General features: G+C 42.0%; 2 protein-coding genes across 3 annotated transcripts; both read left to right on the top strand.

The window, feature by feature from the left end:
• Positions 1-1413: 1413 nt before the first annotated feature.
• Positions 1414-7675, top strand: LOC306913839 (GTPase IMAP family member 8-like; the record flags this gene model as incomplete). Its single annotated transcript, XM_079490649.1, has 6 exons — positions 1414-1488; positions 2082-2786; positions 3423-4127; positions 4585-4706; positions 6025-6670; positions 7587-7675. The coding sequence occupies exons 1-6, from the start codon at positions 1458-1460 to the stop codon at positions 7673-7675; spliced, it is 2298 nt and encodes a 765-aa protein (XP_079346775.1). The 5' UTR covers positions 1414-1457.
• A 93-nt stretch (positions 7676-7768) lies between these two features.
• LOC306913859 (uncharacterized protein) lies at positions 7769-21816 on the top strand. 2 transcript variants are annotated; one of them, XM_079490674.1, is made up of 4 exons: positions 7769-7830; positions 19284-19351; positions 19567-19702; positions 21578-21816. In XM_079490674.1, exons 1-4 carry the CDS (start codon positions 7809-7811, stop codon positions 21733-21735), a joined length of 384 nt encoding a protein of 127 aa, XP_079346800.1. In that variant the 5' UTR covers positions 7769-7808; the 3' UTR covers positions 21736-21816. The 2 variants fall into 2 exon arrangements, with proteins under 2 accessions (XP_079346800.1, XP_079346799.1); XM_079490673.1 differs by having other exon boundaries at positions 19564-19702.
• The last annotated feature ends 499 nt before the right edge of the window (positions 21817-22315 follow it).

Below are 22315 nucleotides of genomic sequence, written 5' to 3'. Positions count from 1 at the left end.
GGCCAGTCTAGTGTCCAATCACATCATAGTAACATCACTGGGCCAGTCTAGTGTCCAATCACATCGTAGTATCATCACTGGGCCAGTCTAGTGTCCAATCAGGTCGTAGTAACATCACTGGGCCAGTCTAGTGTCCAATCACATCATAGTAACATCACTGGGCCAGTCTAGTGTCCAATCACATCGTAGTAACCATCACTGGGCCAGTCTAGTGTCGAATCACATCGTAGTATCATCACTGGGCCAGTTTAGTGTCCAATCACATCGTAGTAACATCACTGGGCCAGTCTAGTGTCCAATCACATCGTAGTATCATCACTGGGCCAGTCTAGTGTCCAATCAGGTCGTAGTAACATCACTGGGCCAGTCTAGTGTCCAATCACATCATAGTAACATCACTGGGCCAGTCTAGTGTCCAATCAGGTCGTAGTAACATCACTGGGCCAGTCTAGTGTCCAATCACATCATAGTAACATCACTGGGCCAGTCTAGTGTCCAATCAGGTCGTAGTAACATCACTGGGCCAGTCTAGTGTCCAATCACATCGTAGTAACATCACTGGGCCAGTCTAGTGTCCAATCACATCGTAGTATCATCACTGGGCCAGTCTAGTGTCCAATCAGGTCGTAGTAACATCACTGGGCCAGTCTAGTGTCCAATCACATCATAGTAACATCACTGGGCCAGTCTAGTGTCCAATCACATCATAGTATCATCACTGGGCCGTCATGTGTCCCTGGAAAATAGCGGAAAATACCAGATCTACAAGCTCACAATGCATTGCGATACTACGTGTATTGAGCTTGTGGATCTGCTATTTTCACCATTTTTTTTGTAATGAATGTGGATACGAGGTTAGAACAACAAGAAAGGCTTGTTAACATCTGCTTTCACCTGCTGGTGTGTGTGTGTGTGTGTGTGTGTGTGTGTGTGTGTGTGTGTGTGTGTGTGTGTGGTAAATGACAGACAGTGAGGAATGTGATTATCACTGTAACAGTTATATTATTAGTAATGTTTATGTGCAAGCACACATGCACACGCACACACGCACGCACACACACAGAGCTCTGTGGTTAGTTCAGTCAAAATTAATGTGTGAATCCAGGCTCTAAATAATGAATCAGTAGGTCTAGTGTGGACACACTAATGTTGACATGGTGTCGGTCAGAGAACTATTACATGTGAGAGAGATGTTGTGATGGAGACACATTTAGAGTCTGTTCATCTCTAGCAGTGGTTCTGAAATCTACCATGAACTGGAACCAAATGGACCTGAGGGTCCATTTGGTGCAGGTCCCTCTTTGAAAACCGCTGGTCTAAATATATTATATTCATTATATTGTCCAATGTGTGATATAACAATATAACAGTAATGACAACAAACCTATAATAACAGCAGATTATTGTAACTTACTGTATGTTAATGTTTTACAGTTCAACCAACAGCTGTAGACAGGATGGCCAGTGGAACCTCAGCTTCCATCACTGGTGAGTTCTATCAACCCTTTAGAACTGGGAAAGGATCTGTGTGGTTTTACAGTTCAGCTAAACGTATATATAGGCCTATATATACTGGATAGCAATGTAGTTTTATCAGAAAACTCTTAGGATTTAGAACAGAGGTTCTAGTATAGCAGATCTATAGCATATCAGATCTATAGCATAGCAGATCTATAGCATAGCATATCTATAGGATAGCATATCTATAGCATAGCACATCTATAGGATAGCAGATCTATAGCATAGCAGATCTATAGCATAGCAGATCTATAGCATAGCAGATCTATAGCATAGCAGATCTATAGCATAGCAGATCTATAGCATAGCAGATCTATAACATAGCAGATCTACAAGCTCACAGCATGACACTTTGTGCCACGCCTCAGTGTTGAGTGTTTGAAAAATGTGGAATAATAAAAATGTGGAATATTTTCCTTGACTTGAAAACGTTTGAGAACTACTGATTTAGAAGGCATTTGTAGAATCGGCCTCAGGTCTAAATCAGATGAAACCAACAAACTGATACATGGTTTAGTCACATCTGTGATTTTTATCAATATTATGTTTATTTCTCCAACCAGGGAAGAACAGCGAGCCGTCAGAACTGAGCATTGTTCTGATCGGGGGAAATCGACCCGGAGGTAGAGCCACTTTAAAGAGTTCAGTAGGAAACCTCATCCTGGGCAGAGATGGTTTTAAAACAAACACAACTAAGAGTGTCATGAGACAAGAGTTAGTGTCAGGGAGACAGGTCAGTGTGGTCGACACTCCAGGATGGGAGTCTGATCATCCCCTAGATCTGACCCCAAAACTGACCCAGTTAGAAATCCAACAGAGTGTGAGTCTGTGTCCTCCAGGACCACATGCCTTCGTCCTAGTGATGCCATTGGACGTCCCATATGAGGGAACAGATCAGTCAGCAGAGGAGCATGTGAGTCTTCTCCTCAGTGACCGAGTGTGGAAACGCGCTATTATGGTGTTCACTGTAGCTGATAAAACCACCATGAGACCTGATCTCAGTAGATCTAATTATATCTTTAGATATCTTACTGAGAAATGTGAAGGCCGCTTCCATGTTCTTAACATCAGTGACAGAGGAGATGGTAGTCAGGTCACACAGCTGATGGAGAAGATAGATCAGATGGTGAAGAGTAGTGGTGGTCACTATGAGACAGAAGAACACGTCTCAGAGGAACTGAAGGAGAAGGAGAGAACTATCAGCAGAAGAGCAGAACAAAGGAGGACAGACTCTCTGAAACGAACCACTGGACTTCCAAAAGATACTGGTACGCACGCACGCACGCACGCACGCACGCACGCACGCACGCACGCACGCACGCACGCACGCACGCACGCACGCACGCACGCACGCACGCACGCACGCACGCACGCACACACGCACACACGCACGCACGCACACACACACACACACACACACACACACACACACACACACACACACACACACACACACACACACACACACACACACACACACACACACACACACACACACACACACACACACACACACACACACACACACACACACACACTAGTCTAAGTAGTAATGTACGTACGTTAGTATTATTCTATGATGTCTCCTGGTGGACATTCTGAACTGTACACTGAACAAACCTAATTAGATATTATGAATTAGATATTAGGAACAACATATAATTTCCTGGACATTGTATCCTGGTTCTTAATCAATCATCATTCCTAATATGGGCATGTCATTACACTGTAGGCGAACATTTCCAAGCAGATCTACAAGCTCAAAACATATTGTGTTAATTGTGAGCTTGTAGATCTGCTATTGTTTGCCATTTGTACTGCGATGAATGATGAAATAATTATATGTCTCCAGTTTTTAAATAAGAAGCTGTCAAAGTGAAAGTAAACAATGTTTTCTCTGACAGGACTGACTGACCTCAGGATTCTGCTGCTGGGAAGGCAGTGGTCTGGGAAGAGTTCAGCAGGAAACACCATTCTGGGAGAAAGGGGTTTCAAAGTTAGTCAGGCAGGTCAGAGGTCAACACAGTGTGAGGTGAGACAGGGTAGCGTAGCAGGGAGACATGTGACAGTGGTGGACTCACCAGGCTGGCGGTACAACCATCCACTACAGGACACCTCAGAGATGGACAAACTGGAGATCCAGGACAGTGTGTCTCTCTGTCCTCCTGGACCACATGCTGTCCTTCTGGCCGTTCCTCTTCATAGAGCATTCACCAAAGCACAGAGAGTAGCAGTAGAGGAACACATGACCCTTCTGTCACAGAGCGCGTGGAGTCATGCTATAGTCCTGTTCACCCATGGAGACCGTCTGGGAGACAGAAGCATCGAGCAGCACATCGAGGCTGAAGGAGAAGACCTCCGCTGGCTTCTTGACACATGTGGGAACAGGTACCATGTCTTCAACAACCAGAAGACAGATGACACTCAGGTCACAGAGCTGCTGCAGAAGATGGAGGAGATGGTGGCAGGAAACAGAGGTGGACACTATGAAGATGGTGGAGATGTTTCAGAGACGACGTCAGAGAGGAAGAAGATCAGAGAGGAACATGTCCACACATTGATGACCAAGACACAGAGACAAAGAACTGCTCTGAAAGCTCTGTTTGAAGGTGATGTTCATCTCTCTCTGTGTGTGTGTGTGTGTGTGTGTGTGTGTGTGTGTGTGTGTGTGTGTGTGTGTGTGTGTGTGTGTGTGTGTGTGTGTGTGTGTGTGTGTGTGTGTGTGTGTGTGTGTGTGTGTGTGTGTGTGTGTGCATGGATGGATCCTTTCCTGGTTTTAATGGGTTAAATAACAGTACTTGTTCCTCCATTGAACTGATCTAATGAACATTATATTATTATATTGGTGCTTTAATTAATGCATTTCAACTCATTTACATAATTGATCACATGATACTAGTCAGTATAACTTCAAATGATACATTATGTATTGTTCTGTGGTCAGTTTAGTGCAATCATTTATGCAGTTTAATCTCACTAATGTGTGTGTGTGTGTGTGTGTGTGTGTGTGTGTGTGTGTGTGTGTGTGTGTGTGTGTGTGCGTGCGTGCGTGCGTGCGTGCGTCAGGAGAACATCAGAGTCTACCAGAGGTGAAGGTGATGCTGGTTGGTGGAGAACAGGATCAGAGAAGCAGAGCTGGAGATCTCATACTGCAGGAGTCTGGTGTGTTTAAACATACTCCACTCAAGGTGAGGAATATTATATGAATGTGATGTTATAATTATAATGAATGACTTCACTCTAAGTTAATAAACAGTAAAGAGATCAAATATGTTTTCTGAAGATAATGTAACAGTATATAATATAATATTATACCTGCTGTCATGAATGTCTATTGATCATGTGATCAGTGAAGTGTCACTGATCAATACACAGAAATGTGTCATTTTAGATTTGTGCGGCTATTCATAAATAGCAGATGTACAGCTCATCCTACGTCACTTCTGCTATTTATAGTTTTTATTTATCTTGAAAATGTAACAACTACTAATTTAGAAGGCATTTGTAGAATCAGCATCTTAACCCATTGTGGGCGGGAACCCCTTTTGGTGTTTCAAGCATTATGTTATGCTTTAGCTGTTGAAAAATAGCAGATCTACAAGCTCATAGCGCGGCACCGAGTGCCGCGCTATGAGCTTGTAGATCTGCTATTTATTTTTTTAATCGCAAAAATGCGGCGCAAATCTTTGAATATATATTCTTTCAGAGCGAACGTTTTCAACTCATATCTTTGCTTCTGGGGGGGGGGGGGGGGGGGGGTCCCTGGAACAACATATTTTGAGATGGGGGCCAATTACATATAATCTTTGGGGTCCTTGACAATAAATATTGAGCACCGCTGATACAGAAACATGAGGTTTTTCAGAAAATTGTCATGATTTAGAAGATATTTTTTAAATGTGGACGTCAGGTCTAAATGGATGAATGTGTTAATAAACTGCTCTGAACATCCTGTGGAGAAGATAGAATGTCAAATTAACAGCTTTCAGAGTTTAAACCTTTAGAGATTTGTTCGTTTCAGAATTCAGATTAATGAACGATATTACTCCCATATTACTGTCACTGTTAAGCCCAACACACACCGTCTGTGAACGCCGCACGTCAAAACAGCCGCCTCCGTTATTTTCATTGAACCTATCCCACACCGGCGGCGTCAGACGTGCGCTGGCGCACGTTCACGCCTCGCCTGACGCTCCGATACGCCGCTGTTCTATTTCCCAGGCGTTGCCGCGCGGCCTCCATCCGGGAATCCGTGGGCGTGGCTGGCCAGCCGCGCGGTAGCGTGCCGCGTCCTGTGGGTGTTGCTGTGACGCGCGGCAATACTGTGCCGCGTCGCTGCGCACCCGCATCACAGACGGTGTGGGTTGGGCTTTAGACAAAGTAAATGAGAATATATACATTCAGTGAGTTAATATCTGGTAATATTTAAGAGCAACTCCAGTGAGGACAGAATAGAGTGAATGCTTTGATTATTATGACTAACATACAGTAAACTTCATATTCCAGGAGTTTAAAACCCAGACTAAAGTGACAGAATGTGTCAGACAACAGAGACGAGTTGCTGGAAGAAAAGTGAGTGTGGTGAACTGTCCAGACTGGTCGACTACACCTCCATCACAGAAGACCAAAGACGTCCTTCTACACGGTGCGACTCTGTGTTCTCCTGGACCCCACGCTGTCCTGGTGACTGTTCCTGTCTTGTCCAGTTTCTGTGAAGCTGACAGGAGATCAGTGGAGGAACACATGGAGCTGCTGGGGGACAGAGTCTGGAGACGCGCTCTGGTTCTGTTCACACGGGGATGGTGGCTGGGAGGGAGACGTGTTGAGGAGTACATCGAGGCTGAAGGAGAACCTCTGAGGAGGATCCTGGAGAAATGTGGCTACAGGTACCATATTCTAAACTCCGTCAAGTGGGACATTTCAGAAGTCACAGAGCTGATGGAGAAAATAGAAGACATGGTGATGAGGGACAGAGGACACTTTGGACAGATGACACTCATTAAAAGACTGAGAGGAAGAACAGAAGAACAATGGAAGAAGAGAGAGCAGGAGATGATAGAGAGGATGAGGAGGTCTGTGACGACGGAGCCAGAAGAACCAACCCTGCCAGCTGTCAGGAGAAGGAACAGCATGGAGCACCTTCCTCCGAGTAGTGAGTATCAATATCCTGTCTGCAGCATATTGGCATTGTTCCTGCGTGTGTGCTTGCATGCGCGTGTGTGTGTGTGCACGCACGTGCACGCGTTCGTGCGTGCGTGTGATGACCTTGTGTGTGTAAGAGGTCAAGAGGAACAGTGTCATGTAGGGTTTCACATCCAGTTGTTTTTAAGTGTGTTTATATTGTCAGTGTAAATGTGAGTGTTTATATTGTCAGTGTAAATGTGTTGCTGTCTGTTGTCTTGTGTTCCAGTGAGTGTGTTTATATTGTCAGTGTAAATGTGTTGCTGTCTGTTGTCTTGTGTTCCAGTGAGTGTGTTTATATTGTCAGTGTAAATGTGTTGCTGTCTGTTGTCTTGTGTTCCAGTGAGTGTGTTTATATTGTCAGTGTAAATGTGTTGCTGTCTCTTGTCTTGTGTTCCAGTGAGTGTGTTTATATTGTCAGTGTAAATGTGTTGCTGTCTGTTGTCTTGTGTTCCAGTGTGTGTATATATTGTCAGTGTAAATGTGTTTCTGTCTGTTGTCTTGTGTTCCAGTGAGTGTGTTTATATTGTCAGTGTAAATGTGTTGCTGTCTGTTGTCTTGTGTTCCAGTTAGTGTGTTTATATTGTCAGTGTAAATGTGTTGCTGTCTGTTGTCTTGTGTTCCAGTGAGTGTGTTTATATTGTCAGTGTAAATGTGTTGCTGTCTGTTGTCTTGTGTTCCAGTGAGTGTGTATATATTGTCAGTGTAAATGTGTTGCTGTCTGTTGTCGTGTGTTTATATTGTCAGTGTAAATGTGTTGTCTTGTGTTCCAGTGAGTGTGTTTATATTGTCAGTGTAAATGTGTTGCTGTCTGTTGTCTTGTGTTCCAGTGAGTGTGTTTATATTGTCAGTGTAAATGTGTTGCTGTCTGTTGTCTTGTGTTCCAGTGAGTGGAGGAACTCGCTCTGACACCGCCAGTGGAGCTCCAACCTTCACTGATGCTGATGTAAGTGTGAGAGAGGAAGATGTTTCATAGATGAAACTTTAGTCTGACTTTAATCACAAACATTTAAGTTCTCATTTCGTTACTTTATGTTTCATTGTATTTCCAGTCTGTGGTGACGGGGCTAGAAGAATCAACCCTGCCAGCTGTCAGGAGAAGGAACAGCATGGAGCACCTTCCTCCGAGTAGTGAGTATCAATATCCTGTCTGCAGCATATTGGCATTGTTCCTGCGTGTGTGCTTGCATGCGCGTGTGTGTGCACGCACGTGCGCGCGTTCGTGCGTGCGTGTGATGACCTTTTGTGTGTAAGAGGTCAAGAGGAACAGTGTCATGTAGGGTTTTCACATCCAGTTGTTTTTAATTTTATATTGTCAGTGTAAATGAGTTGCTGTCTGTTGTCTTGTGTTCCAGTGAGTGTGTTTATATTGTCAGTGTAAATGTGTTGCTGTCTGTTGTCTTGTGTTCCAGTGATTGTGTTTATATTGTCAGTGTAAATGTGTTTCTGTCTGTTGTCTTGTGTTCCAGTGAGTGTGTTTATATTGTCAGTGTAAATGTGTTGCTGGCTGTTGTCTTGTGTTCCAGTGAGTGTTTATATTGTCAGTGTAAGTGTGTTGCTGTCTGTTGTCTTGTGTTCCAGTGAGTGTGTTTATATTGTCAGTGTAAATGTGTTGCTGTCTGTTGTCTTGTGTTCCAGTGAGTGTGTTTATATTGTCAGTGTAAATGTGTTGCTGTCTGTTGTCTTGTGTTCCAGTGAGTGTGTTTATATTGTCAGTGTAAATGTGTTGCTGTCTGTTGTCTTGTGTTCCAGTGAGTGTGTTTATATTGTCAGTGTAAATGTGTTGCTGTCTGTTGTCTTGTGTTCCAGTGAGTGTGTTTATATTGTCAGTGTAAATGTGTTGCTGTCTGTTGTCTTGTGTTCCAGTGAGTGCGTTTATATTGTCAGTGTAAATGTGTTGCTGTCTGTTGTCTTGTGTTCCAGTGAGTGCGTTTATATTGTCAGTGTAAATGTGTTGCTGTCTGTTGTCTTGTGTTCCAGTGAGTGTGTTTATATTGTCAGTTGTCTTGTGTTCCAGTGAGTGTTTATATTGTCAGTGTAAATGTGTTGCTGTCTGTTGTCTTGTGTTCCAGTGAGTGTGTTTATATTGTCAGTGTAAATGTGTTGCTGTCTGTTGTCTTGTGTTCCAGTGAGTGTGTTTATATTGTCAGTGTAAATGTGTTGCTGTCTGTTGTCTTGTGTTCCAGTGAGTGTGTTTATATTGTCAGTGTAAATGTGTTGCTGTCTGTTGTCTTGTGTTCCAGTGAGTGTGTTTATATTGTCAGTGTAAATGTGTTGCTGTCTGTTGTCTTGTGTTCCAGTGAGTGGAGGAACTCGCTCTTCAGGATATGACACCGCCAGTGGAGCTCCAACCTTCACTGATGCTGATGTAAGTGTGAGAGAGGAAGATGTTTCATAGATGAAACTTTAGTCTGACATTAATCACAAACATTTAAGTTCTCATTTCGTTACTTTATGTTTCATTGTATTTTCAGTCTGTGGTGACGGGGCTAGAAGAATCAACCCTGCCAGCTGTCAGGAGAAGGAGAAGCATGACGCCACCTCCAAGTAGTGAGTATCAATATCCTGTCTGCAGCATATTGGCATTGTTCCTGCGTGTGTGCTTGCATGCGCGTTTGTGTGCGCGTGCGTGTGATGACCTTTTGTGTGTAAGAGGTCAAGAGGAACAGTGTCATGTAGGGTTTTCACATCCAGTTGTTTTTAATTTTATATTGTCAGTGTAAATGTGTTGCTGTCTGTTGTCTTGTGTTCCAGTGATTGTGTTTATATTGTCAGTGTAAATGTGTTGCTGTCTGTTGTCTTGTGTTCCAGTGAGTGTGTTTATATTGTCAGTGTAAATGTGTTGCTGTCTGTTGTCTTGTGTTCCAGTGATTGTGTTTATATTGTCAGTGTAAATGTGTTGCTGTCTGTTGTCTTGTGTTCCAGTGAGTGTGTTTATATATATTGTCAGTGTAAATGTGTTGCTGTCTGTTGTCTTGTGTTCCAGTGATTGTGTTTATATTGTCAGTGTAAATGTGTTTCTGTCTGTTGTCTTGTGTTCCAGTGAGTGTGTTTATATTGTCAGTGTAAATGTGTTGCTGGCTGTTGTCTTGTGTTCCAGTGAGAGTGTTTATATTGTCAGTGTAAATGTGTTGCTGTCTGTTGTCTTGTGTTCCAGTGATTGTGTTTATATTGTCAGTGTAAATGTGTTGCTGTCTGTTGTCTTGTGTTCCAGTGAGTGTGTTTATATATATTGTCAGTGTAAATGTGTTGCTGTCTGTTGTCTTGTGTTCCAGTGATTGTGTTTATATTGTCAGTGTAAATGTGTTTCTGTCTGTTGTCTTGTGTTCCAGTGAGTGTGTTTATATTGTCAGTGTAAATGTGTTGCTGGCTGTTGTCTTGTGTTCCAGTGAGTGTTTATATTGTCAGTGTAAGTGTGTTGCTGTCTGTTGTCTTGTGTTCCAGTGAGTGTGTTTATATTGTCAGTGTAAATGTGTTGCTGTCTGTTGTCTTGTGTTCCAGTGAGTGTGTTTATATTGTCAGTGTAAATGTGTTGCTGTCTGTTGTCTTGTGTTCCAGTGAGTGTGTTTATATTGTCAGTGTAAATGTGTTGCTGTCTGTTGTCTTGTGTTCCAGTGAGTGTGTTTATATTGTCAGTGTAAATGTGTTGCTGTCTGTTGTCTTGTGTTCCAGTGAGTGGAGGAACTCGCTCTTCAGGATATGACACCGCCAGTGGAGCTCCAACCTTCACTGATGCTGATGTAAGTGTGAGAGAGGAAGATGTTTCATAGATGAAACTTTAGTCTGACATTAATCACAAACATTTAAGTTCTCATTTCGTTACTTTATGTTTAATTGTATTTTCAGTCTGTGGTGACGGGGCTAGAAGAATCAACCCTGCCAGCTGTCAGGAGAAGGAGAAGCATGACGCCACCTCCAAGTAGTGAGTATCAATATCCTGTCTGCAGCATATTGGCATTGTTCCTGCGTGTGTGCTTGCATGCGCGTTTGTGTGCGCGTGCGTGTGATGACCTTTTGTGTGTAAGAGGAACAGTGTCATGTAGGGTTTTCACATCCAGTTGTTTTTAATTTTATATTGTCAGTGTAAATGTGTTGCTGTCTGTTGTCTTGTGTTCCAGTGAGTGTGTTTATATTGTCAGTGTAAATGTGTTGCTGTCTGTTGTCTTGTGTTCCAGTGAGTGTGTTTATATTGTCAGTGTAAATGTGTTGCTGTCTGTTGTCTTGTGTTCCAGTGAGTGTGTTTATATTGTCAGTGTAAATGTGTTGCTGTCTGTTGTCTTGTGTTCCAGTGAGTGTGTTTATATTGTCAGTGTAAATGTGTTGCTGTCTGTTGTCTTGTGTTCCAGTGAGTGTGTTTATATTGTCAGTGTAAATGTGTTGCTGTCTGTTGTCTTGTGTTCCAGTGAGTGTGTTTATATTGTCAGTGTAAGTGTGTTGTTGTCTTGTGAGTGTGTTTATATTGTCAGTGTAAATGTGTTGCTGTCTGTTCTTGTGTTCCAGTGATCGTGTTTATATTGTCAGTGTAAATGTGTTTCTGTCTGTTGTCTTGTGTTCCAGTGAGAGTGTTTATATTGTCAGTGTAAATGTGTTGCTGTCTGTTGTCTTGTGTTCCAGTGATTGTGTTTATATTGTCAGTGTAAATGTGTTGCTGTCTGTTGTCTTGTGTTCCAGTGAGTGTGTTTATATATATTGTCAGTGTAAATGTGTTGCTGTCTGTTGTCTTGTGTTCCAGTGATTGTGTTTATATTGTCAGTGTAAATGTGTTTCTGTCTGTTGTCTTGTGTTCCAGTGAGTGTGTTTATATTGTCAGTGTAAATGTGTTGCTGGCTGTTGTCTTGTGTTCCAGTGAGAGTGTTTATATTGTCAGTGTAAATGTGTTGCTGTCTGTTGTCTTGTGTTCCAGTGATTGTGTTTATATTGTCAGTGTAAATGTGTTGCTGTCTGTTGTCTTGTGTTCCAGTGAGTGTGTTTATATATATTGTCAGTGTAAATGTGTTGCTGTCTGTTGTCTTGTGTTCTAGTGATTGTGTTTATATTGTCAGTGTAAATGTGTTTCTGTCTGTTGTCTTGTGTTCCAGTGAGTGTGTTTATATTGTCAGTGTAAATGTGTTGCTGGCTGTTGTCTTGTGTTCCAGTGAGTGTTTATATTGTCAGTGTAAGTGTGTTGCTGTCTGTTGTCTTGTGTTCCAGTGAGTGTGTTTATATTGTCAGTGTAAATGTGTTGCTGTCTGTTGTCTTGTGTTCCAGTGAGTGTGTTTATATTGTCAGTGTAAATGTGTTGCTGTCTGTTGTCTTGTGTTCCAGTGAGTGTGTTTATATTGTCAGTGTAAATGTGTTGCTGTCTGTTGTCTTGTGTTCCAGTGAGTGTGTTTATATTGTCAGTGTAAATGTGTTGCTGTCTGTTGTCTTGTGTTCCAGTGAGTGGAGGAACTCGCTCTTCAGGATATGACACCGCCAGTGGAGCTCCAACCTTCACTGATGCTGATGTAAGTGTGAGAGAGGAAGATGTTTCATAGATGAAACTTTAGTCTGACATTAATCACAAACATTTAAGTTCTCATTTCGTTACTTTATGTTTCATTGTATTTTCAGTCTGTGGTGACGGGGCTAGAAGAATCAACCCTGCCAGCTGTCAGGAGAAGGAGAAGCATGACGCCACCTCCAAGTAGTGAGTATCAATATCCTGTCTGCAGCATATTGGCATTGTTCCTGCGTGTGTGCTTGCATGCGCGTTTGTGTGCGCGTGCGTGTGATGACCTTTTGTGTGTAAGAGGTCAAGAGGAACAGTGTCATGTAGGGTTTTCACATCCAGTTGTTTTTAATTTTATATTGTCAGTGTAAATGTGTTGCTGTCTGTTGTCTTGTGTTCCAGTGAGTGTGTTTATATTGTCAGTGTAAATGTGTTGCTGTCTGTTGTCTTGTGTTCCAGTGAGTGTGTTTATATTGTCAGTGTAAATGTGTTGCTGTCTGTTGTCTTGTGTTCCAGTGAGTGTGTTTATATTGTCAGTGTAAATGTGTTGCTGTCTGTTGTCTTGTGTTCCAGTGAGTGTGTTTATATTGTCAGTGTAAATGTGTTGCTGTCTGTTGTCTTGTGTTCCAGTGAGTGTGTTTATATTGTCAGTGTAAATGTGTTGCTGTCTGTTGTCTTGTGTTCCAGTGAGTGTGTTTATATTGTCAGTGTAAGTGTGTTGTTGTCTTGTGAGTGTGTTTATATTGTCAGTGTAAATGTGTTGCTGTCTGTTGTCTTGTGTTCCAGTGAGTGTGTTTATATTGTCAGTGTAAATGTGTTGCTGTCTGTTGTCTTGTGTTCCAGTGAGTGTGTTTATATTGTCAGTGTAAATGTGTTGCTGTCTGTTGTCTTGTGTTCCAGTGAGTGTGTTTATATTGTCAGTGTAAATGTGTTGCTGTCTGTTGTCTTGTGTTCCAGTGAGTGTGTTCATATTGTCAGTGTAAATGTGTTGCTGTCTGTTGTCTTGTGTTCCAGTGAGTGTGTTTATATTGTCAGTGTAAATGTGTTGCTGTCTGTTGTCTTGTGTTCCAGTGAGTGTGTTTATATTGTCAGTGTAAATGTGTTGCTGTCTGTTGTCTTGTGTTCCAGTGAGTGTGTTTATATTGTCAGTGTAAATGTGTTGCTGTCTGTTGTCTTGTGTTCCAGTGAGTGTGTTTATATTGTCAGTGTAAATGTGTTGCTGTCTGTTGTCTTGTGTTCCAGTTAGTGTGTTTATATTGTCAGTGTAAATGTGTTGCTGTCTGTTGTCTTGTGTTCCAGTGAGTGTGTTTATATTGTCAGTGTAAATGTGTTGCTGTCTGTTGTCTTGTGTTCCAGTGAGTGTGTATATATTGTCAGTGTAAATGTGTTGCTGTCTGTTGTCGTGTGTTTATATTGTCAGTGTAAATGTGTTGCTGTCTGTTGTCTTGTGTTCCAGTGAGTGTGTTTATATTGTCATTGTAAATGTGTTGCTGTCTGTTGTCTTGTGTTCCAGTGAGTGTGTTTATATTGTCAGTGTAAATGTGTTGCTGTCTGTTGTCTTGTGTTCCAGTGAGTGTGTTTATATTGTCAGTGTAAATGTGTTGCTGTCTGTTGTCTTGTGTTCCAGTGAGTGTGTTTATATTGTCAGTGTAAATGTGTTGCTGTCTGTTGTCTTGTGTTCCAGTGAGTGTGTTTATATTGTCAGTGTAAGTGTGTTGCTGTCTGTTGTCTTGTGTTCCAGTGAGTGTGTTTATATTGTCAGTGTAAATGTGTTGCTGTCTGTTGTCTTGTGTTCCAGTGAGTGTGTTTATATTGTCAGTGTAAATGTGTTGCTGTCTGTTGTCTTGTGTTCCAGTGAGTGTGTTTATATTGTCAGTGTAAGTGTGTTGCTGTCTGTTGTCTTGTGTTCCAGTGAGTGTGTTTATATTGTCAGTGTAAATGTGTTGCTGTCTGTTGTCTTGTGTTCCAGTGAGTGTGTTTATATTGTCAGTGTAAATGTGTTGCTGTCTGTTGTCTTGTGTTCCAGTGAGTGTGTTTATATTGTCAGTGTAAATGTGTTGCTGTCTGTTGTCTTGTGTTCCAGTTAGTGTGTTTATATTGTCAGTGTAAATGTGTTGCTGTCTGTTGTCTTGTGTTCCAGTGAGTGTGTTTATATTGTCAGTGTAAATGTGTTGCTGTCTGTTGTCTTGTGTTCCAGTGAGTGTGTATATATTGTCAGTGTAAATGTGTTGCTGTCTGTTGTCGTGTGTTTATATTGTCAGTGTAAATGTGTTGCTGTCTGTTGTCTTGTGTTCCAGTGAGTGTGTTTATATTGTCAGTGTAAGTGTGTTGTTGTCTTGTGAGTGTGTTTATATTGTCAGTGTAAATGTGTTGCTGTCTGTTGTCTTGTGTTCCAGTGAGTGTGTTTATATTGTCAGTGTAAATGTGTTGCTGTCTGTTGTCTTGTGTTCCAGTGAGTGTGTTTATATTGTCAGTGTAAATGTGTTGCTGTCTGTTGTCTTGTGTTCCAGTTAGTGTGTTTATATTGTCAGTGTAAATGTGTTGCTGTCTGTTGTCTTGTGTTCCAGTGAGTGTGTTTATATTGTCAGTGTAAGTGTGTTGCTGTCTGTTGTCTTGTGTTCCAGTGAGTGTGTTTATATTGTCAGTGTAAATGTGTTGCTGTCTGTTGTCTTGTGTTCCAGTTAGTGTGTTTATGTCTGTTGTCTTGTGTTCCAGTGAGTGTGTTTATATTGTCAGTGTAAATGTTTGCTGTCTGTTGTCGTGTGTTTATATTGTCAGTGTAAATGTGTTGCTGTCTGTTGTCTTGTGTTCCAGTGAGTGTGTTTATATTGTCAGTGTAAATGTGTTGCTGTCTGTTGTCTTGTGTTCCAGTGAGTGTGTTTATATTGTCAGTGTAAATGTGTTGCTGTCTGTTGTCTTGTGTTCCAGTGTGTGTTTATATTGTCAGTGTAAATGTGTTGCTGTCTGTTGTCTTGTGTTCCAGTGAGTGTGTTTATATTGTCAGTGTAAATGTGTTGCTGTCTGTTGTCTTGTGTTCCAGTGAGTGGAGGAAGTCGCTCTTCAGGATATGACACCGCCAGTGGAGCTCCAACCTTCACTGATGCTGATGTAAGTGTGAGAGAGGAAGATGTTTCATAGATGAAACTTTAGTCTGACTTTAATCACACGCATTTAAGTTCTCATTTCGTTACTTTATGTTTCATTGTATTTCCAGTCTGTGGTGACGGGGCTAGAAGAATCAACCATGCCAGCTGTCAGGAGAAGGAACAGCAAAGGGCACCTTCCTCCGAGTAGTGAGTATCAATATCCTGTCTGCAGCATATTGGCATTGTTCCTGCGTGTGTGCTTGCATGCGCGTTTGTGTGATGACCTTTTGTGTGTAAGAGGTCAAGAGGAACAGTGTCATGTAGGGTTTTCACATCCAGTTGTTTTTAATTGTATATTGTCAGTGTAAATGTGTTGTTGTCTTGTGTTCCAGTGAGTGTGCTTATATTGTCAGTGTAAATGTGTTGCTGTCTGTTGTCTTGTGTTCCAGTGAGTGTGTTTATATTGTCAGTGTAAATGTGTTGCTGTCTGTTGTCTTGTGTTCCAGTGAGTGTGCTTATATTGTCAGTGTAAATGTGTTGTTGTCTTGTGTTCCAGCGAGTGTTTATATTGTCAGTGTAAATGTGTTGCTGTCTGTTGTCTTGTGTTCCAGTGAGTGTGTTTATATTGTCAGTGTAAATGTGTTGCTGTCTGTTGTCTTGTGTTCCAGTGTGTGTTTATATGTCAGTGTAAATGTGTTGCTGTCTGTTGTCTTGTGTTCCAGTGAGTGTGTTTATATTGTCAGTGTAAATGTGTTGCTGTCTGTTGTCTTGTGTTCCAGTGAGTGGAGGAAGTCGCTCTTCAGGATATGACACCGCCAGTGGAGCTCCAACCTTCACTGATGCTGATGTAAGTGTGAGAGAGGAAGATGTTTCATAGATGAAACTTTAGTCTGACTTTAATCACACGCATTTAAGTTCTCATTTCGTTACTTTATGTTTCATTGTATTTCCAGTCTGTGGTGACGGGGCTAGAAGAATCAACCATGCCAGCTGTCAGGAGAAGGAACAGCAAAGGGCACCTTCCTCCGAGTAGTGAGTATCAATATCCTGTCTGCAGCATATTGGCATTGTTCCTGCGTGTGTGCTTGCATGCGCGTTTGTGTGATGACCTTTTGTGTGTAAGAGGTCAAGAGGAACAGTGTCATGTAGGGTTTTCACATCCAGTTGTTTTTAATTGTATATTGTCAGTGTAAATGTGTTGTTGTCTTGTGTTCCAGTGAGTGTGCTTATATTGTCAGTGTAAATGTGTTGCTGTCTGTTGTCTTGTGTTCCAGTGAGTGTGTTTATATTGTCAGTGTAAATGTGTTGCTGTCTGTTGTCTTGTGTTCCAGTGAGTGTGTTTATATTGTCAGTGTAAATGTGTTGCTGTCTGTTGTCTTGTGTTCCAGTGAGTGTGTTTATATTGTCAGTGTAAATGTGTTGCTGTCTGTTGTCTTGTGTTCCAGTGAGTGTGTTTATATTGTCAGTGTAAATGTGTTGCTGTCTGTTGTCTTGTGTTCCAGTGAGTGTGTTTATATTGTCAGTGTAAATGTGTTGCTGTCTGTTGTCTTGTGTTCCAGTGAGTGTGTTTATATTGTCAGTGTAAGTGTGTTGTTGTCTTGTGAGTGTGTTTATATTGTCAGTGTAAATGTGTTGCTGTCTGTTGTCTTGTGTTCCAGTGAGTGTGTTTATATTGTCAGTGTAAATGTGTTGCTGTCTGTTGTCTTGTGTTCCAGTGAGTGTGTTTATATTGTCAGTGTAAATGTGTTGCTGTCTGTTGTCTTGTGTTCCAGTGAGTGTGTTTATATTGTCAGTGTAAATGTGTTGCTGTCTGTTGTCTTGTGTTCCAGTGAGTGTGTTCATATTGTCAGTGTAAATGTGTTGCTGTCTGTTGTCTTGTGTTCCAGTGAGTGTGTTTATATTGTCAGTGTAAATGTGTTGCTGTCTGTTGTCTTGTGTTCCAGTGAGTGTGTTTATATTGTCAGTGTAAATGTGTTGCTGTCTGTTGTCTTGTGTTCCAGTGAGTGTGTTTATATTGTCAGTGTAAATGTGTTGCTGTCTGTTGTCTTGTGTTCCAGTGAGTGTGTTTATATTGTCAGTGTAAATGTGTTGCTGTCTGTTGTCTTGTGTTCCAGTTAGTGTGTTTATATTGTCAGTGTAAATGTGTTGCTGTCTGTTGTCTTGTGTTCCAGTGAGTGTGTTTATATTGTCAGTGTAAATGTGTTGCTGTCTGTTGTCTTGTGTTCCAGTGAGTGTGTATATATTGTCAGTGTAAATGTGTTGCTGTCTGTTGTCGTGTGTTTATATTGTCAGTGTAAATGTGTTGCTGTCTGTTGTCTTGTGTTCCAGTGAGTGTGTTTATATTGTCATTGTAAATGTGTTGCTGTCTGTTGTCTTGTGTTCCAGTGAGTGTGTTTATATTGTCAGTGTAAATGTGTTGCTGTCTGTTGTCTTGTGTTCCAGTGAGTGTGTTTATATTGTCAGTGTAAATGTGTTGCTGTCTGTTGTCTTGTGTTCCAGTGAGTGTGTTTATATTGTCAGTGTAAATGTGTTGCTGTCTGTTGTCTTGTGTTCCAGTGAGTGTGTTTATATTGTCAGTGTAAGTGTGTTGCTGTCTGTTGTCTTGTGTTCCAGTGAGTGTGTTTATATTGTCAGTGTAAATGTGTTGCTGTCTGTTGTCTTGTGTTCCAGTGAGTGTGTTTATATTGTCAGTGTAAATGTGTTGCTGTCTGTTGTCTTGTGTTCCAGTGAGTGTGTTTATATTGTCAGTGTAAGTGTGTTGCTGTCTGTTGTCTTGTGTTCCAGTGAGTGTGTTTATATTGTCAGTGTAAATGTGTTGCTGTCTGTTGTCTTGTGTTCCAGTTAGTGTGTTTATGTCTGTTGTCTTGTGTTCCAGTGAGTGTGTTTATATTGTCAGTGTAAATGTTTGCTGTCTGTTGTCGTGTGTTTATATTGTCAGTGTAAATGTGTTGCTGTCTGTTGTCTTGTGTTCCAGTGAGTGTGTTTATATTGTCAGTGTAAATGTGTTGCTGTCTGTTGTCTTGTGTTCCAGTGAGTGTGTTTATATTGTCAGTGTAAATGTGTTGCTGTCTGTTGTCTTGTGTTCCAGTGTGTGTTTATATTGTCAGTGTAAATGTGTTGCTGTCTGTTGTCTTGTGTTCCAGTGAGTGTGTTTATATTGTCAGTGTAAATGTGTTGCTGTCTGTTGTCTTGTGTTCCAGTGAGTGGAGGAAGTCGCTCTTCAGGATATGACACCGCCAGTGGAGCTCCAACCTTCACTGATGCTGATGTAAGTGTGAGAGAGGAAGATGTTTCATAGATGAAACTTTAGTCTGACTTTAATCACACGCATTTAAGTTCTCATTTCGTTACTTTATGTTTCATTGTATTTCCAGTCTGTGGTGACGGGGCTAGAAGAATCAACCATGCCAGCTGTCAGGAGAAGGAACAGCAAAGGGCACCTTCCTCCGAGTAGTGAGTATCAATATCCTGTCTGCAGCATATTGGCATTGTTCCTGCGTGTGTGCTTGCATGCGCGTTTGTGTGATGACCTTTTGTGTGTAAGAGGTCAAGAGGAACAGTGTCATGTAGGGTTTTCACATCCAGTTGTTTTTAATTGTATATTGTCAGTGTAAATGTGTTGTTGTCTTGTGTTCCAGTGAGTGTGCTTATATTGTCAGTGTAAATGTGTTGCTGTCTGTTGTCTTGTGTTCCAGTGAGTGTGTTTATATTGTCAGTGTAAATGTGTTGCTGTCTGTTGTCTTGTGTTCCAGTGAGTGTGCTTATATTGTCAGTGTAAATGTGTTGTTGTCTTGTGTTCCAGTGAGTGTTTATATTGTCAGTGTAAATGTGTTGCTGTCTGTTGTCTTGTGTTCCAGTGAGTGTGTTTATATTGTCAGTGTAAATGTGTTGCTGTCTGTTGTCTTGTGTTCCAGTGAGTGTGTTTATATTGTCAGTGTAAATGTGTTGCTGTCTGTTGTCTTGTGTTCCAGTGAGTGTGTTTATATTGTCAGTGTAAATGTGTTGCTGTCTGTTGTCTTGTGTTCCAGTGAGTGGAGGAACTCGCTCTTCAGGATTTGACACCATGAGTGTCGTTTCAAGCCAGGCAGAGACTGATGTAAGTGTTTCCATTGTGGTCTATTACATTAATCAACATAGCATAACACTTTGTTGATAACTAAGAGCTTTGGTTACAAATTAAAATGTAACTGATCATATTTGTCCATTGTTGTTTTTATATAGGAAGATAAATCAGATTGAAGTGCTGATGATATTTGTGCTTTTTCACTAATTAAAAATTTCCCTCTTTCCTGTTGATATTGTGACAAGGAGACACGACAGAAGAAGACTCTGTTTGAGAGACTGACAGGAGTTAAAACTCTAACAGCAGAAGAATGGAAGAAGAGAGAGGAGGAGCTGATCGAGACGATGTTGACGTTTGTGATGACGGAGCCACAAGAACCAAGTAGTGAGTCTTACTGTTGTCCTCTTATGTGGACACACATTACTTACTAAAATGTGTGTTCATGCAGTTTCATTAAAGAATGATTAGTAGGCTGCTCTGAGATGAACATTTAGGGTGACCAGATGTCCCCCGGCCGTTGCGTGGAGTCTCTCATTTCCAAGACTTTTCAGGCGTCCCACAAAGTGACTGGCAGGCATCAGTGTTCAAATTGAGACCCTGTCCCACATTGTGACTGACAGGCATCAGTGTTCAAACTGAGACCCTGTCCCACATTGTGACATGGCAGGCATCAGTGTTCAAACTGAGACCCTGTCCCACATTGTGACTAGCAGGCATCAGTGTTCAAACTGAGACCCTGTCCCACATTGTGACTAGCAGGCATCAGTGTTCAAACTGAGACCCTGTCCCACATTGTGACTGACAGGCATCAGTGTTCAAACTGAGACCCTGTCTGTCCCACATTGTGACTGACAGGCATCAGTGTTCAAATTGAGACCCTGTCCCACATTGTGACTGACAGGCATCAGTGTTCAAACTGAGACCCTGTCCCACATTGTGACTGGCAGGCATCAGTGTTCAAACTGAGACCCTGTCCCACATTGTGACTGGCAGGCATCAGTGTTCAAACTGAGACCCTGTCCCACATTGTGACTGGCAGGCATCAGTGTTCAAACTGAGACCCTGTCCCACATTGTGACTGACAGGCATCAGTGTTCAAACTGAGACCCTGTCCCACATTGTGACTGACAGGCATCAGTGTTCAAACTGAGACCCTGTCCCACATTGTGACTGGCAGGCATCAGTGTTCAAACTGAGACCCTGTCCCACATTGTGACTGACAGGCATCAGTGTTCAAACTGAGACCCTGTCCCACATTGTGACTGGCAGGCATCAGTGTTCAAACTGAGACCCTGTCCCACATTGTGACTGGCAGGCATCAGTGTTCAAACTGAGACCCTGTCCCACATTGTGACTGACAGGCATCAGTGTTCAAACTGAGACCCTGTCCCACAGTGTGACTGGCAGGCATCAGTGTTCAAACTGAGACCCTGTCCCACATTGTGACTGACAGGCATCAGTGTTCAAACTGAGACCCTGTCCCACAGTGTGACTGGCAGGCATCAGTGTTCAAACTGAGACCCTGTCCCACATTGTGACTGGCAGGCATCAGTGTTCAAACTGAGACCCTGTCCCACAGTGTGACTGACAGGCATCAGTGTTCAAACTGAGACCCTGTCCCACAGTGTGACTGGCAGGCATCAGTGTTCAAACTGAGACCCTGTCCCACATTGTGACTGACAGGCATCAGTGTTCAAACTGAGACCCTGTCCCACATTGTGACTGACAGGCATCAGTGTTCAAATTGAGACCCTGTCCCACATTGTGACTGACAGGCATCAGTGTTCAAACTGAGACCCTGTCCCACATTGTGACTGACAGGCATCAGTGTTCAAACTGAGACCCTGTCCCACATTGTGACTGACAGGCATCAGTGTTCAAACTGAGACCCAGTCCCACAGTGTGACTGACAGGCATCAGTGTTCAAACTGAGACCCTGTCCCACATTGTGACTGACAGGCATCAGTGTTCAAACTGAGACCCTGTCCCACATTGTGACTGACAGGCATCAGTGTTCAAATGCCCTAATTAAGTCAGTCCTCTAATAGTTGGCTTTCTGTTGTAAAGCTCTCTCGTTGTCTCTTTTCCAGCAAGATGTTTTTAAGCCTGTTGTAATAATAGGCTAACATGAGAAATATCCCCTAGGCTACAGTAGGCCTACCAGTAAGTCGGCCATACCACCATTTAGAACAAAATGTGAGGGTTTGTGTTTTTATTCTAATTGTAAATGTGTGGTGTGTTTGTTGTCTTGTGTTGCAGTGAGTGGTGACACAGCTTCTGCCAAGGTCTCAGATTGGCTGAACAGATATCCTGGACCAATAGCGCCCTCTTCAGGACATGACACCATGAGCATAGCTGCTCCCAGCCAGGCAGACACTGGTGATGTGAGGAGTGTGAGAGATGAAGATGTTTCATAGATGAAAACTTTATTAGGCTTGAGTTATACTTTGTTGCACACACCGGTGTCACACGGATGAATAGCAGATCTACAAGCTCACACAACTAGCATATTTCTACATTGGTTGGTGTTTAAATCACTTTAGGTTCATGTTTATTGGTCTTGATTCCTTTGTTAAATGTATTTTATCATTAGATTTCTATAAGTTGTTGAATAGTAAGTACAGGCTGATATTTGCATATTTCAGTCATATTGACATAATTGTCCCTTTCTGTAAATCTCTATTGGTCAATAAATTTAAACCCACACCAGTCGGACTGTGGACATTACAATGCATACATTTACAACCATGTGATCTTTCAGTCAGGGAACATTATTAGTACACTTCTGGTAAACAATTGGACACAAACAGGTCAAATTAGCTTCAGATGGACAACATTCAACCTCATCCACACCACAGTATAATGAATTAGTATTACTGTAAATGACTTTAACCCCTAGGACACTAAACCTGGGTGAAAATCACCCAGACAATTATGTTGCTGATGTGGGGCTACCAGTAGTCTGAAGAGAGTGGTGCAAAAGCACCCCCTATTGGT

Source organism: Electrona antarctica (assembly GCF_951216825.1).
Source record: "Electrona antarctica genome assembly, chromosome: 21".
Classification (NCBI taxonomy): domain Eukaryota; kingdom Metazoa; phylum Chordata; class Actinopteri; order Myctophiformes; family Myctophidae; genus Electrona; species Electrona antarctica.
This window is presented reverse-complemented; position numbering and strand designations above follow the sequence as displayed.

Bases quoted from the DNA above. Each gene is read 5' to 3' on its own strand.
- LOC306913859 (XM_079490673.1), top strand. From the start codon at position 7,809: ATGGAGCACCTTCCTCCGAGTA. The intron at 7,831-19,283 runs GTGAGTATCAAT...CTTGTGTTCCAG, and splicing joins GGAGCACCTTCCTCCGAGTA to TGAGTGGAGGAACTCGCTCT. The intron at 19,703-21,577 runs GTGAGTCTTACT...CTTGTGTTGCAG, and splicing joins GGAGCCACAAGAACCAAGTA to TGAGTGGTGACACAGCTTCT.